This window comes from Pseudoliparis swirei, chromosome 11 (genome assembly GCF_029220125.1).
Source record: "Pseudoliparis swirei isolate HS2019 ecotype Mariana Trench chromosome 11, NWPU_hadal_v1, whole genome shotgun sequence".
NCBI classification, from domain to species: domain Eukaryota; kingdom Metazoa; phylum Chordata; class Actinopteri; order Perciformes; family Liparidae; genus Pseudoliparis; species Pseudoliparis swirei.
In genome coordinates this window covers 3400599-3415428 of record NC_079398.1, presented here as the reverse complement: position 1 = coordinate 3415428, position 14830 = coordinate 3400599, and the positions used below count along the sequence as shown (strand labels likewise).

Here is a 14830-nt window from a genome sequence, read left to right as displayed (position 1 = left end):
AAAGCGTGATTTAGTGCTGTGCTGTGTGTGAACACTGCGGTCGGAGGTGACGATATGAGTTATTGTTTAAGACTGAAACATGGAGAGCTACTCTCACATTTCGGATATGTCTCACTTGGTTTATCGTCAAATGATTGTTCTACGCTGTTGCTGTTTTTTAGCCGTATGTCTGTGCATGCACATTTAGATACGTCTAATTCATTATGTGTGTGTACGCTACTTCTGATTATATAATTAATAATGAATCAATATTGTGAATCCCCAGGTTACATGTTGGTCACTAACACATTTCCACCAGTAGGTCATGACCTTCCTTCAGAGCGGTAGCTCACATGTATTTTTACCTGATCCAATTAACTCTTTGGAGAGGACATCACATTTATAAGATCAAAGTTTCTAGATGTCTTCTATTTAAAGTCAGTAAATAATTAACAATATTGCACCACAAAGTGGGTATTTTGATATTATTATTTTAGTTTCAACTTCAGTGCCAGAAATTCAAAATTGTTTTTTTCCCACACTTTCACTAACTAATATATGTTTGGCAAGGGGGAGCAAATGTGGCCCAACCTCTGCAATTATAATACGGTTATACAATGTTAATAAGTTACCCACACACACACACACACACACACACACACACACACACACACACACACACACACACACACACACACACACACACACACACACACACAAGCCTTATCATTGGTATAAGCAGGAGACCAACAGATCAATAGGCACCATTTGCGGCACAATGGAGAACTCACAGTCACAGTCAGAACCAGGAGACGAATTATCAGTTGAACAGAACATTTCTCAAGATTTCAACACAAATGGATATTCGGACTCTCACCATCAAACATTTGGACAAGGTACAACTAACTTACAACAACAATAAACAATTAAAATAGAAAATCCTCGACAGTTTCTGACCACGGTCCTACTTCTTTTCTCTCTTTTCTCTCTCAAAATGACTCACTGTAACTTCAGTTGTTTTGGTGACTTATAGGTTTGAAATTTATGAAAACTGCTTATAATCTTCAACTACATTCCATGGTTTAAAAACTCCAAACGAGATGATTTTAACTCTATAATTATAGCCATACAATTCTGTGTAACCCATTCGAAGGTCACCATGATATTGCTCTTAACTGTATTCTGTGCGTCTAACTTAAGATGAAATATAATATTCAGAGTTTCCCGATGTGGTCTGTGTCCAGAGCGAGGCGGATCTGTGTTCCCCCCCCGACTGGTTGTCCTCAGCCTGGGCCTGCTGAATGCTGTTCTGCTGATTATTGCTGTCGTCATTGGGATTTACTGTAAGTATTTGACCGGTTAATACGCTGTATTATGTTAAAATGCTCCGATTTACAGCAATAATCAACATATTTACATCTTGGGACAAAAAAAAGCTTTTGGCTAGCTAATTTTGGGGTGACATTTGATATAACTCACCCATCAAAATGAGCTTTACGAGAGCTCTTCAGAAACCTGACGACAGAGAGACTCATGATCGATACATATGGATTAGATTCAGCCCTACTGTAATACATTACGAGGATACGATACGATAGGGCTGTAACTAATGAATATTTTAATATTTTTTATTTTATCAATATTGTCAATTAGTCCGCCAAAGACGTTGTCGATTAATTGACTTGATCTTTTGGCATTTAAAATGTCACAAAATAGAGAAAAATGTGTATCATAATTCCCCAGAGCCCATTGACCTCTTCAAGTCGTCATTACCACCGTTGTTCACACACGCCGGTGTTGCCACGGTTTCTTTTAACACATTTTCATGCCTCAGGTGTCAAAGGTGAGAACCTTCAGGTTCCTCGTTCAGCTATTTCTCCCATCATCATCGAGATGAACCATCTCCACAACAACAGTGACGTCATCAAAGCTAAAGCTGAGGCCCAGACACAATTAGCGACACAGCGAGCCAAACATCTGCATCTGAAGCGGCAACTGAAGCAGATGGTAACCCGCACTGACGCCCTTCAGGCTCAGATAGAGACCCTCAAGACAGAGAAGACAAACCTGCAGTCTAATAAAACTACAGTAGGTAAGACGGACTTCCAAACTCTCTTCGGCGGGACACACTCCAGTGCGTTTACAATGGTCAAGACCCCCCCCCCCTCCCCCAGATGTAAAATGTATGTATTTGTTATGTTTCGTAATCATTTTGAGAGAATATGAAAAATATCTTATTTCCAATCTGCTGTTTTACGCAGAGGGATCGTGTGGCAGGTGCCTTCAAGGATGGAGGTTTCTTAATTCATCCTGCTATTATTTTTCTTACCATGCGTCTAACTCCAAAAAGAACTGGCGGGACAGCAGAGCACACTGCATGAGTCAAGGGGGCGACCTACTTGTGATCGATAACTCAGCTGAGCAGGTGGGTGTCCATCACTGAAATAAATACCAATAGTTCTTGTGCAGGGGTGTCAAACTCATTTTTACCGTGGGCCATGGCTGCCCTCTTAAAGGGCCGGAAACACTTTATAAACTCCTCGAACATATTGTTAAATAACTCTCTTTGCATTCGATTATTTTTTATTTGAGTGTAGACATATTGTACATCGGAAAATGTCTCTAATATTACAACATAAATCCATTTAATTTTAAACCTTCAAAATAAAAGCACGGGACATTTTTTTCAATTTCTTTTAGAAAAGGGGAACACATGTCTTTCAAGCCGTCAGGGGCCACATAAAATGATGCGGCGGGCCGGAGTTGGCCCGCGGGCCTTGTGTTTGACACCTGTGTTCTAGCGTATCATTTTCTCAGAATAAAAAAAAAAGTAATGACTCCTGGTTTCACGGTTCAATAAAAGTACATTTCTCATGACTCTGTTTCATATCGTGTAAGAGATGAAATGTGGTGTCCAACACATTGTCCAGCTCCTGTGTCTGCTCTCTTTCAGCAACTCATCACTGATAACTTTGCAAGTCCAAAAAGCAGCACTTTGTGGTGGGAGAATGGATTTTGGATCGGCCTCACTGATGTCAAGATACCAGGAACATGGGTTTGGGTTAACGACGTCACTGAGGTGGAAACAGCGTAAGCATCTCACCGACTGTCAGCTCTTACTATCGATTTATAACATGGTGGAACTACATTTGTCTCTGAATATCGAATTTTGATTTTCTCAAGGTACTGGAAAAGTGGGCAGCCTTCCAATGAAGGACTTCAGAGTGGGAACTGTGCTGCTTTGTATCACGTGACTGACATTAAGGGAGCGTTCTATAACGGACACTGCATTGTACATCTATACGAATGGATCTGTGAAATGGAGCCGAGCCAAACATGAAGCATCTCAAGTGTAAATCACAGTAACTGGACAAATACGTTGTGGCGATGCAAAATCTTTCAAATAAACAAATTGCAGCTCGATACATGGAGCGCCAATGTTTGTTTGTGACTATTTAATATTACACGCATAATATGTGGCATATGTGCAGTGCTCGTCCATACAGCAGACTTCTCTATAGGCCTCTCTATCTCTGCATGTTTCTCTATTATCTTAGCAGAAAACCGTTGGTGTAAAAATGTCCCACATCATTACAACACTGGTCAGTGCACACAGTACATTTGATTAACTTGTTGATTCCCCATTTGTTCGTGTAACTCAATAACAAATCTGAGAAAACACAATATGTCCAGTTGTATAAAGTAGAACATAAATAATCTTATAAAGCTCGGCTGTATGACGACATTAGAAACCCTTTTAATCAAAAAATGACACTGCACTTCAAATCACATGCAGCCCTGTAAATATTTAACAAATTTACCTGATTTTCTGTTTGTAATGTCACACACACACACACACACACACACACACACGCACACAGACAGGGCAAGGTCCTAACAAACAATCTGCCCTCCACAGTCAGGCTGCTCTCTTTTTAGCAGTCAAAATGGAGGAAAGAGAAAATTCAGGTGTTACTTTTGATGGTTCATATAAGAGAATGATTTATCAAGATGACTTCAGTGAGGATGATCAAACTCTCTCCTCATACCCAGAGAAGCAACAAGGTAAATGACAACTGAATAAATCACATCAACGCACATCAGCGAGACTGTTATATCCGTTCTGTAAGAGCTAGAAACACATCACTGTGGTATTTATATGCTATTTTAACATGTATCCTCGGTTTGCTATCAGTAATTAAGTACATATTTTTTAATCAGTGTATAGCTCAACTATTGAATATTTTCATTACAATATACAGACACATTTAAAGAAGAAAACAACCTAAACTGTCTCATTTGTCTGTCAATCGCCTGCATGTCATTACCTTCGCATTGAAAATGCGGAAGGTAATGTTTTGATCGCCGTGTATTTATTTATTTGTATGCGTGTTCCTCGCATAACACAAAAAATATTAAACCGAATCGCATGAAATTTAGTGGGATGATTGGTTATTATCCGGGGACCATTTGATTAGATTTTGGGATCGATCAGGTCAAAGGTCAAGGTTATGAAAAGGTCAAAATCTTATTTTGACCATAGCAATTACCATACCAATTGGCATGCAACTAATGCCAAAATGTTCATAATTCAATGCCCAATCTTGTGATATGCGAAGGTATGCGCTCTACCGAGTGCCCGTTCTAGTTCAGTGCGTGTTTTCATTTGTTTCATCTTGTCTCTCACTCATGAATCCATTTTTATATTTTCCAGATGATTATAATCAGCTGTGCCCGCATGGCAGTGGATTATTACCGCTGCCTGTTTCTATTGAATTGTTCGTATATTGTTGTGTATTGTTGTGTATGTTGTGTATATTGTCATATTGTGAGTGCTCTTGACCCACCGTGCCTCTGTGTAGTGTCCATGCTGATGGTGAGACCTGAGTCCTCTTTGAATCATCACCAACGGCTCACAGCGGGCCTGGCGGTGCTCGCTGTGGTTCTCCTGGCCGTCGACGTCGGCCTGGGAGTCTACTGTAAGTCACCGTGAACTCTTTTCTCCTCGGTACGCGGTGACGTCTCTAATTGAGGTGAACGCATACTTGGTCAATAAATGTGATTCTGACTACAAGTCAAGGTCCTGCATTCAAAATCATACCCAAGTTCATCACATTATTACATCACATGTCATTCAGCAGACGCTTTTATCCAAAGCGACTTACAATAAGTGCATTCAACAAAGAGTACAATCTAAGAACAACAAGAATACAGAAAGTAACATTTCTTCAAGATAGTCGAACTACAAAAGTATCATAGTAAGAGCCATTCAAGTGCCACTGAAGTGCTAATCTGTGTTTTAATCCAGATATAGTTGGAAAAGATGTGTTTTTAGTTTCTGGCGGAAGATGTAGAGACTTCCTGCTGTCCTGATGTCAGTGGGGAGCTCAATTACAGAATTATTAACATCAAAATATACTCAAAGCACTAAGAGTATAAGTATGTCAGCATTCATCACTTTAGTCAGTCTCTTTTAATGTAGCAGCTCGTGGAGGGGAGCTCATTTCAGTTACTTTACTTATATACTGCTGGGTAGCTTTTAACCTACAATAATATATAATAATGATTTTAAATGGTTTATATGTTGTATTATTCATCTGAATCAATCATCAAATTCACAAAAACAAAAGCAGAAAGTATAACATTTGCCTCTAAAATGTAGTGGAGTAAAAGTATAAAATTGCATAAAACAGAAATACTTAAGTAAAGTACAAGTCCCCCAAAATTGTCCCTAAAGTACTTGAGTAATTTGAATTCACTCCATTATAACTTTAAAAATAGTAATAATATTATTTGCATAGGCCCTGGATTCAAAGCAAAGGGCTTCACAATGAACACATATAAAGAAATACGATCCATAACCCAGGATGTAGGGTTTTTCAGCCTTTGACTTGATGTTTTAAAGTAAAGTAAAGAATGGAGTCAAATAACTGAGTAATATATAATTATATTATTATTTATTACCTTCGCATTGAAAATGCGGAAGGTTATGTTTTGATCGCCGTGTATTTATTTATTTGTATGCGTGTTATTCGCAGAACTCAAAAAGTATTGAACCGAATCGCATGAAATTTGGTGGGATGATTGGTTATTATCCGGGGACCATTTGATTAGATTTTGGGATCAATCGGGTCAAAGGTCAAGGTCATGGAAAGGTCAAAATCTTTTTTTTACCATAGCACGATACATTTTTGTCCAATTGGCATGCAATTGTCCCTCTTCAAATAAAACGATTAACTAACTAATTAATGCCAAAATGTTCATAATTCAATGCCCAATCTTGTGATATGCGAAAGTATGCACTCTACCGAGTGCCCGTTCTAGTTATGAATGTATCTACAGTCGGGTCCATACATATTGGGACATTGACACAATTTTCATCATGTTGGCTCTGTACACCACCACGATGGATTTTGAATGAAACAATCACGATATGCTTTAAGAGACGTTCAGCTTTAATTTGAGGGTCTTTACATCACATCAGGGGAACGGTGTAGGAATTACAACACATTGTATACGTGTCACCATCTTTTTAAGGGACCAAAAGTAATTGGACAAACTAACATTATCATCGTTGTAATTGTCAATTTTAATACTTGGTTGGAAATCCTTTGCAGTCAACCAAAATGATAAAAATTGTGTCAATGTCCGAATATTTATGGACCCGACTGTATGACGTTAATACTGTGGCTGTATAAATGTTTTTCATTTGACTTTTTTCCTCATCCTCATCGTTGACGTATTAATGTACAGCCACTGTAGGCTAAGTGTATCTGTACTGTAATAAGTGTTTATTCATTTTAACTTGAGGAACACTCTGGCGTGGCCACTTACAGATAACAAACTAACTGATGGGCAGATGGTCACGGACATCAGCAGCGAGGTGGCCAAACTGCAGGCTTCTTACGACACGATAATCCAAAGCAGGGATGAAGCCAAGAAACAGCTGGCGAAAGAGATCAGTGAGCAGCAAATGACCAAATGGGAGATCGCACACCAGAGTACAAGAACCGAATACTACGAGAAGATGGACGACCAGATTCACATTGACATCTCTGCGCTGAGGTCCCACATCCCAATGCTGAGTAGGAGCTGCTTTCGTTCCGTCGATTTCTTTTTAATCACATTTTGTGTGTTATGGAGGTTTAAAAACAGAATGATTGCGACTCAGACAACAACACGTTGTGTTTCCGTTTTCTCGGGCCACAGAGGAGGGCTGCAGACACTGCCTACCAGGATGGACCTTCATGAACTCGGTGTGCTACTACTTCGCTTTCTCTGAAGATATTTTACCCAGATCGTGGGATGACGCGAGAGAGTTCTGCAAAATCCAAGGAGGTGACTTGGCAGTGATAAACAGCAGAGAGAATCACGTAAGACTCAACATATTTAGTCAACAGATTAAAATCCCTGGACAAACTCCGCCGTTACATTTTGGGAATTGGCTTTTATAATGACATGTAATATCTGAGCAGTGTGAGGTCAATGTAAGATAGAACCCAACGTGATAAATGAATGTACTGTACGTGTATCACATCCTTTACTTAAGGGAAAGTTATAATACCACACGTGTGAAATACTCCACTGCAGGTACAAATCCTGAATTAAAATGCACTTAAGTAAAATTATGTATTAGCAGCAAAATTACCTTCAAGGATGAAGTAAAGTATTTATTCAGCCGTAAAATGTTCTGTCAGTATTTTACTATCAGTTTATATATTATGTTTTTGAACTAATATTACTGCTGCGCATTGTGCTAATTGTAATTCCTTATGATACTTTGAGGTAGTTTATTCTACAGCTATGTTTAATCTGTTTGTTGCATCGCTGGCCTGTGAGAACCACATCCCTCTAAAAAAGTCCACTTTTCAGCTTTTGCAACGTTTCCTCTGACATGTGGTGGAGTAGAAGAATAAAGTCGCATAACAAGGAGTACAAATACCTCATATTTAGAGTACTTAAGTGAATGTACTTAGTTACACTGCCCCACTGACATATGTATGTTTGTGTTTGTACATTTGCGGTCCTGGCAGCTGGCAATAACTCGCTTGATAAGCGGATATAAGGACCCTCAAAGCACAGGCTCCACAGACTTCTGGATCGGATTGACGGATACGGAGCAGGAAGGGACTTGGAAGTGGCTGGATGGAACGAGACTGACTGAGGGGTACATGTGACACACGCAGAGATACGACAAAAAGATCATTCATTTCAGTCAAATATCGGGATTGTATAACTGCTGCGATAAAGACATTATAGTTACAGCTGTGGCAATCAAACATTTGTAATACCACTCTTAAAAATCAATAAGCAGTGAGTAAATTGTTTTAACATATAGTGCACGAAATCAACTTATTATTTGCGTTACAGGTACTGGATTGATGGAGAGCCCAACAATCAGGGTAATGAGGACTGTGTAGCGACGTTTCCCAAAAGCAACCCCTTTCAGGCCTGGAATGATGCTCCATGCAGTTATCACCTGAAATGGATTTGCCAAAGACCACCGAGGTCTACGAATTAATGTGCTATTTTGAAATCACATTTTGGCTTCAATTAAGTGTTTGAATAAATAATTGATTGCTTTTTAAAGACTTTTACATTTCTTTTTATTGTCATGTCAATATTTGTTGACTTCAAAATGGAAAGGAAGGTCAAAATACCAAAAATACATTTGATTTACGAAATGAACTACAAAATGTAGGTTAACCATTATACTGTAATAAATATTTTGATTATGTACATATGCATTTCTACGATAAATATCTGTACACTAGGGTAGCAGTTTATCAGGACAACACCCAGCTGTGCACACATTGTACATTCATAGCAACACTTAAAGCACGTGTCAAACACATGGCCCGCGGGCCAAATCCGGCCTGCCACATCATTTCATGTGGCCCCTGACAACTTGAAAGATTTTATAATCACCTTTTCTTCAAGAAATGTAAGAAAAATATCCTGTGCTTTTATTTTGAAGGTTTCAAATTAAATGGATGTGTGGCCCACGGAGAACAGGAGTTTGACACCCCTGACTTAAAGTGTCAGTCATCAGTGAGTTGTGAAGTTAAGCTTGCAGAAATCCCAGATATTTATCATTATGGATAATGATAATGAAGTATGATAATAAAATAATAACCAGTAAGAGTTAACTTAACCACTGGAGCTAATTTCCAAAACAGCTGTCTTGTTGGATCAGAGGGCTCAAATGAGAACAGCCAAATAAGTCACTTCCGACAAAAATAAAGCAAAACTAATGCCCGTGTGTTGATTTCCATATCTGACTTACCTGCCCATCCCATTTGTAATAAATATCTTTTTCTTCAGGAGTCCCATGGACACCACTAGAATGCAATATTTCTTATATTTAACTACTGTATTGTTCAAACCACACCTCTCCGTCTCAGCCTGATGCTCGGACGCTCACAGAGCCGCAAAGTGCTGCCGGAGCTGCTTCAGGAGCTGCTGAGTCTCCACGTGCTCCGGGAAGGAGTCCTCAGACCTTTGGGCGGCGGTGTAGCTGCTTTGAAGGTCTCCGATCTATAAACAGACAACATCATCGCATCGGCAGGCTGGATTGTGGAGATTACACAATCAGATGTTTATTTTTAGATGGATTAAAGAGCGACACATTACCTTTTCACAGAGAATGGAGAGATTGAAGTGTGGCTCATACATGTGAGGGGCCAGTGATGCAGCCGTCTGCAGCAGCGCTTTAGACTGGATGAAGGACAGGACAACCGTTCGTATTATCGACATTATAATCGTCATTTATGGTTTGTTATAGTTTGTTTACAGTCAGGCATCTTCTAAGTCAGACCGGTAAGACATCATTCAGAGTTATAAATGTAATTAAAAACGTATTAAATTGGAAGATGTATGTGGTTGTATATATAAATATATTTTGTTTTTTATTTTGTTTATTGTTGTTTTTTTGTTGTTGTTTTATTTTCTTCTTTATTTTATATTAATTTTCTGATTTATTTTGATTTCAATTTAGGATAGGAATTTATAAGCATTTTTTTGCTTCTACCTATACCTTTTCAGTCTTTCTCTTTTGTATATTATATCGGATAATATTGTATTGTATTTGATTTGATTGACTGAATAAAAAATACAAACAAACAAACAAACAATTCTGCCAGCTTTCCTCTTCAACTCCAGTTTCACTGGAGTTGAAGAGGAAAGCAGCTGTTAGGGATTCACTGAACATCAAGATGTAATGCAGTGTTTCAAGCAGACTTTCAAGGCAACTAAAAGACAGAAATAATTGGTACTTTATGTGTGGAATGACATCCAAACATCCCTAAAAATGTTAGTCGTGCACATAAGTCCCATTCGAAGTCTCATTATTATCCCAAAACACACCGGTTTTCATATCCCCGCACTTTCAGCTTTCCACTTGCAGGGTACCGACTTCCAGCTGATGGCTGACTGCTGTATCGTACCAACATTTTCAAACAATACATTCTGTTCCGGGTCTTAATACATGCTATATTTAAGTTTAACAACAATGACTTTAATGGTTCTTAAATATTGTCTTATAGGACACCAAAATGATAGAATTCCTCTCAAATAAACAGTGGCAGAGATAATGACTCAACGGTTTATTTCCACCTGTTCAATCCGTCCTTTGCGCAGCTCCAGCACAGCCAGGTTGTTGTAGGCCTCCGCATGGTCATTGTTATTAGCCAGAGCCAGTTTAAAGCACTGGTAGGCCAGAGTCAAGTCTCCGATGCCCTGTAAACATAGAACACATGCACTTTATTGCCAACTGAAGTATCCGTTGGAAGCTTGTGGGCTCTACTTTCTTTCATCCTTATTGAATATTATTAAATCAACTGACAATCTGGGATGCTTTTGGGGATCGTGAGCTCACCACAGCCACGTGACCTATGTTGTACCACACATCGGCCCGCTCTTCATCATTGGCCACCAGGGCCTGAGCCCTCTCGAAGGAGGACAGAGTCATGTCGTACTGCTGGGCGTAGAAGCAGCACAAGCCCAGGTTGTTGTACAGCTGGCAGTTGTACACCCCCATCTGAAGTAGCCGCCTAGCATTCGGAGAAAACACATCGAATCACGGATGGGATATCATTTCTAATAACCTATAGTGCAACAATACGTCACATAAATGATGCATGCGTGTGCATCTGACCTGTAGAAGCGCAGAGCCATCTCAGGCTGATCCGTGTAGAAGTGGTTGCTGCCTATGCAGGCGATCGCCTCCACGTGAGTGTTGTCCTGCTTCAGGACATCTTTGTAATACTCGGTGGCTGAAGGGATGTTGTTCATCTCCTGCGGCACAGAACAAGCAGTACAAATGGTTTCCTATTTCATTTTGCCAGTTGTATTTGGGAGTGAGAACTAAGTTGAATCTAGTCAGGATAACGGTGACATACTGTACCTCGTGTATGCGAGCGATTCCTGTTAGAAGAGTAACCTCACCAGGAAAGTGGTCCAGACCTTGCTTGAAAAGTTTGAGGGCTGTGATTGGTTGATCCAGGCGCTGATACACCTGATGCAAACACACACAAGGTCCTTTATAGCTGACTTTTGGCATGAGGGAAAGAGTATTTTACCATTGTGCGACACATTGGTGATGTGTGACGACCTTCGCAAGGTAGAGATATGTATCCACCATCTCTTTCTGGTTGAGAGCTGATCTAAACTGTTTCTCTGCCTCTCGATATAAACAAAGCCTGCAAAGGTCAGAGACATTAATCGTGACATAGATTACAACAATTATGCTTGAATGTCAGAACCCTTTGGATGCCGGTGAGTTACCTGTAGTAGCATTTCCCCAGCTGAACTTTCCACCACCAGTCTTTAAACTGAGCATGTTCAGTAGCTTGAGCAGCCAAATCTAAAGCCTGGATGATCAAATTAAAGTTTGTGTTGCGTGAATAATTGTCAACATTCTTACAATGTTAACCACATATTCTTCACAACTTAGATTTATTAAACACTTACATTTTTTACATCGTTTTCATGATGGAAGATGTACTCAAACAATGTCTGAGAAGGGAAAGTATGGTGACGTGTCAGAAAAATATATAATTTCGACACATTTTTGCAAATGATGGTCTCAATCTTACCCTGGATAAATGCGGTTTTTGGGAATACTTGGCCAGATTTAGTCGCGACAAGTTTATATACGGTCCTTCTGGATTGGTTAACATCGAAGCCTGTAGAAACGTTAAAACAAAGTGTCATGTTTACGGCTTTCTTCATTGTCAATACAGCTAAAGAAAGCTATTACAAATAAATAAGTCCACTAAAAGATATTAGTAGAACATATTGTATTTGAAAATACTATAAACAAATATCAATAATACACAAATATCATGTTGGATATCTTTTTTAAAGAAGAAAATATGTATTTTGTTCGCCCAAATTCAGCAGGCAGAGGCTGTGTTTCAATATAAGAGCTTTGGTGTGGAAAGTGTATTTGTGTTTCGTACTGGTTTGTCTTTCTGTCGACGCGGACGGACCCAAAGAGTATTTACTCACTGTTCCCAGACGAATGAATCTTCCAGAAGCACTAGTGACAGGACGGGCGGTGCTAGCAGTGCGCGGGGTCTTGATGGCCTGCTCCATCGTCCCAGGACGTCCCGACTGTGTGCCGGGCCTCACAAATCCCGTGATCGGACGCCCTGATTGGGTCAAAGGCCTGGAATAAAGAAGAGAATATTCTGATCAGACATCTCCTACTTTGATGAAAAAAAATCAATGCTCAATCATTTTCTGGGAGACAGTACCTGACAGCCGGTGTGGGACCTCCGCCCTGACTTGTTCCAGGTAGCCTCAGTGACGTTCCTGGTCCTGGAAGAGAGTCAAGTCGTATCAATAATTTAACAATGGATTACATTTACCAATTATTACATGTCATCGCTTTAAAGGCACTGAGAGGAGTTGACACCTACGTGCAACTTGAGCAATAGAGCTTTCATCCAGCATCATCTCAGCTATCCCTTCCTGGTCGACCTCGATTTCATCGATGTATACCATCTCTGTAAGAGCGCGAGTTTTCAAGCTCCATGCAGCCTGAGAAGCACACGATGCTTCAGTCATATGGATGTACAGGTGAACATGGATCAGCCAGGTGTTGAACCACACACGTATAACAAGGAAGGCAGAGAGTAACGAGGTTACCTCTGAGAGAGTTAAGGAGTGGTCCTTGAGACAGCATGGAAAGAGTTAGTGAGAGAAGAAGAAAGTTGAGGTGGCAATGAATATGGAAACTTGATGCAGAGAAACGTAAATGTGTTCTAGTGACCATGAACAGCAGCAGATGAGAAACATGTGTATTCTAACACCTACTGCTAAGGAATCAAACGTAGTGATAACCTTCAAAGACTCGACTAATCGGGATTATACACCAGCTTCCGCATTCCTAGCCAACAAGGAGGCTTTCCTTTAGGGATAATCGTTAGCATGCTAAGCTAACGACGCCACAGTACCTGGTCGTACGGGTTGTCTTGCAATATTTTTGTGCAAATGTCCGAACATTGTTGGAGCCTCCTCCTCCGGAAATAGCTCAACGCCAGAAACAAAGGATCCATCGTCACCTCCATCGCGTCGCTGTGGAAAGTCTGACGTTAGGTGTAAAAGTCTGCTAGCGAGTTGTTTAGATGGCGGCCATGGGCGGCGAGACCGATGCTTCCTCTGTCGCTAGGCAACGACGGAGGAGGGCGGGGCTTCACTGCTGAAGTTCCGCGAATAAAAGTATTTTGTTCTAATTCTTTTTTTTGGTTTAGTCATTTTCGTCTTTAAAAAAGTCACATCTATGGAAACATATACGACTATTAAAGTATAATAGTTGTTGGAATGCAGGTCTATATTGTGACAACAGTCTTATGTGTATATAAAATAAAATCCTATTTATTTTCGGGGTTTTAATTATGCGTATTATATGTTCAGTAAGACACAACGAGTTGATGTTAAATTCAAATCCTGATACCCAGTAAATATTAGTCCCGCATAACTTTGAGATGTCGTTTCCTGCTTTAAATTTCTCAAAGATGAGCCAAGAGATTTGATTGGACGACACGGAACGTCGTCATATTTGTGGCCGGGGCTTGCGGAATAACAGAGCAGCTCCATCTTTGGAGGATTTGACAGAAGCTGTGACCTGTGTCGAGGAAGGACTGCGAGCCGCGGGAAGAAGCAGGGGAAGTAGACTCTCAAGAGAACAGCGAACCTGTTTCTGAAATAGAGATATAGAGCTTTCATCTTACCGGAGAGAAAGACTATACACGCTCACATTAGACGTATAAAATGCCTCATTTCAACGCTTTCTCTGGACCGGTGAAAATCCAACGGATCTAATGGGACGCACGGGCTTAAAATAAATCCTTTTTTTTGGTGAATGACACTAAATCGGAAAACCTGCGTGATAGCGACAGAGGGACACACGCGGAAGTACGGACATGGCTGACAGAACTGCTCCCAACTGCCACCTGAGACTGGAGTGGGTGTACGGATACCGGGGACATCAGTGCCGCAACAACCTGTACTACACCGCCGCCAAGGAGATCGTCTATTTCGTCGCCGGGGTGGGAGTTGTGTACAATACCCGGGAGCACAAGCAGAAATTCTACCTGGGGCACAACGATGACATAATCAGGTAAAGTAATGACGCGCGGAACGGTTTGTTTCAGCACCTCGGACAGCGGTGTCATTGTGGGCGCGTGTGTCACCTTGAGTCATGTAATATGATATCTATGTGTGTGAAGCTCAAAGATGACACACACACACCTACACACACACACACACACACACACACACACACACACACAGCAGCAGCAGCATCGTAGTGTTTAAGGGACTTCAGTGTCACTTCAGCAAGACA

General features: G+C 40.4%; 4 protein-coding genes across 9 annotated transcripts in view; 3 read left to right on the top strand and 1 right to left on the bottom strand.

The window, feature by feature from the left end:
* Window positions 1-755: 755 nt before the first annotated feature.
* Window positions 756-3421, top strand: LOC130201755 (hepatic lectin-like). The gene is made up of 6 exons (XM_056426864.1): window positions 756-875; window positions 1224-1322; window positions 1814-2071; window positions 2241-2404; window positions 2933-3069; window positions 3163-3421. Exons 1-6 carry the CDS (start codon window positions 758-760, stop codon window positions 3317-3319), a joined length of 933 nt encoding a protein of 310 aa, XP_056282839.1. The 5' UTR covers window positions 756-757; the 3' UTR covers window positions 3320-3421.
* Window positions 3422-3852: 431 nt separating this feature from the next.
* On the top strand, window positions 3853-8574 carry LOC130201754 (C-type lectin domain family 4 member M-like). Its single transcript, XM_056426863.1, has 6 exons — window positions 3853-4044; window positions 4842-4958; window positions 6816-7064; window positions 7189-7352; window positions 8013-8146; window positions 8350-8574. The coding sequence occupies exons 1-6, from the start codon at window positions 3927-3929 to the stop codon at window positions 8498-8500; spliced, it is 933 nt and encodes a 310-aa protein (XP_056282838.1). The 5' UTR covers window positions 3853-3926; the 3' UTR covers window positions 8501-8574.
* Window positions 8561-13611, bottom strand: ttc8 (tetratricopeptide repeat domain 8). Of its 2 annotated transcripts, XM_056426861.1 has the most exons (15): window positions 13440-13611; window positions 13132-13155; window positions 12903-13023; window positions 12738-12801; window positions 12490-12649; window positions 12075-12164; window positions 11950-11994; window positions 11764-11849; window positions 11591-11678; window positions 11384-11494; window positions 11135-11274; window positions 10856-11030; window positions 10594-10716; window positions 9613-9696; window positions 8561-9516 (listed from the first exon to the last, which is right to left on the bottom strand). In XM_056426861.1, the coding sequence occupies exons 1-15, from the start codon at window positions 13551-13553 to the stop codon at window positions 9400-9402; spliced, it is 1542 nt and encodes a 513-aa protein (XP_056282836.1). In that variant the 5' UTR covers window positions 13554-13611; the 3' UTR covers window positions 8561-9399. The 2 variants fall into 2 exon arrangements, with proteins under 2 accessions (XP_056282836.1, XP_056282837.1); XM_056426862.1 differs by lacking the exon at window positions 13132-13155.
* Window positions 13612-14141: 530 nt separating this feature from the next.
* Window positions 14142-14830, top strand: part of eml5 (EMAP like 5) — a 57188-nt gene continuing 56499 nt past the window's right edge. For all 5 annotated transcript variants that reach the window (XM_056425919.1, XM_056425918.1, XM_056425917.1 and 2 more), the window contains exon 1: window positions 14142-14605. In XM_056425919.1, coding sequence (XP_056281894.1) covers window positions 14409-14605 — 197 coding nt within the window. In that variant the 5' untranslated portion in view covers window positions 14142-14408. The remainder of the gene's footprint in view (window positions 14606-14830) is intronic.

Excerpts from the sequence above, each read along its gene's own strand:
- LOC130201754 (XM_056426863.1), top strand. The coding sequence starts at position 3,927 with ATGGAGGAAAGAGAAAATTCAGGTGTTACTTTTGATGGTTCATATAAG. Across the intron at positions 4,045-4,841 it reads ATACCCAGAGAAGCAACAAG|TGTCCATGCTGATGGTGAGA; the intron begins GTAAATGACAAC and ends GCCTCTGTGTAG. Across the intron at positions 4,959-6,815 it reads CGTCGGCCTGGGAGTCTACT|ATAACAAACTAACTGATGGG; the intron begins GTAAGTCACCGT and ends GGCCACTTACAG.
- ttc8 (XM_056426861.1), bottom strand. The coding sequence starts at position 13,553 with ATGGAGGTGACGATGGATCCTTTGTTTCTGGCGTTGAGCTATTTCCGG. Across the intron at positions 9,697-10,593 it reads GCAAAGGACGGATTGAACAG|TCTAAAGCGCTGCTGCAGAC; the intron begins GTGGAAATAAAC and ends TCCTTCATCCAG. Across the intron at positions 9,517-9,612 it reads TCTCCATTCTCTGTGAAAAG|ATCGGAGACCTTCAAAGCAG; the intron begins GTAATGTGTCGC and ends GTCTGTTTATAG.
- LOC130201755 (XM_056426864.1), top strand. The coding sequence starts at position 758 with ATGGAGAACTCACAGTCACAGTCAGAACCAGGAGACGAATTATCAGTT. Across the intron at positions 1,323-1,813 it reads TGTCGTCATTGGGATTTACT|GTGTCAAAGGTGAGAACCTT; the intron begins GTAAGTATTTGA and ends TTCATGCCTCAG. Across the intron at positions 3,070-3,162 it reads GTCACTGAGGTGGAAACAGC|GTACTGGAAAAGTGGGCAGC; the intron begins GTAAGCATCTCA and ends GATTTTCTCAAG.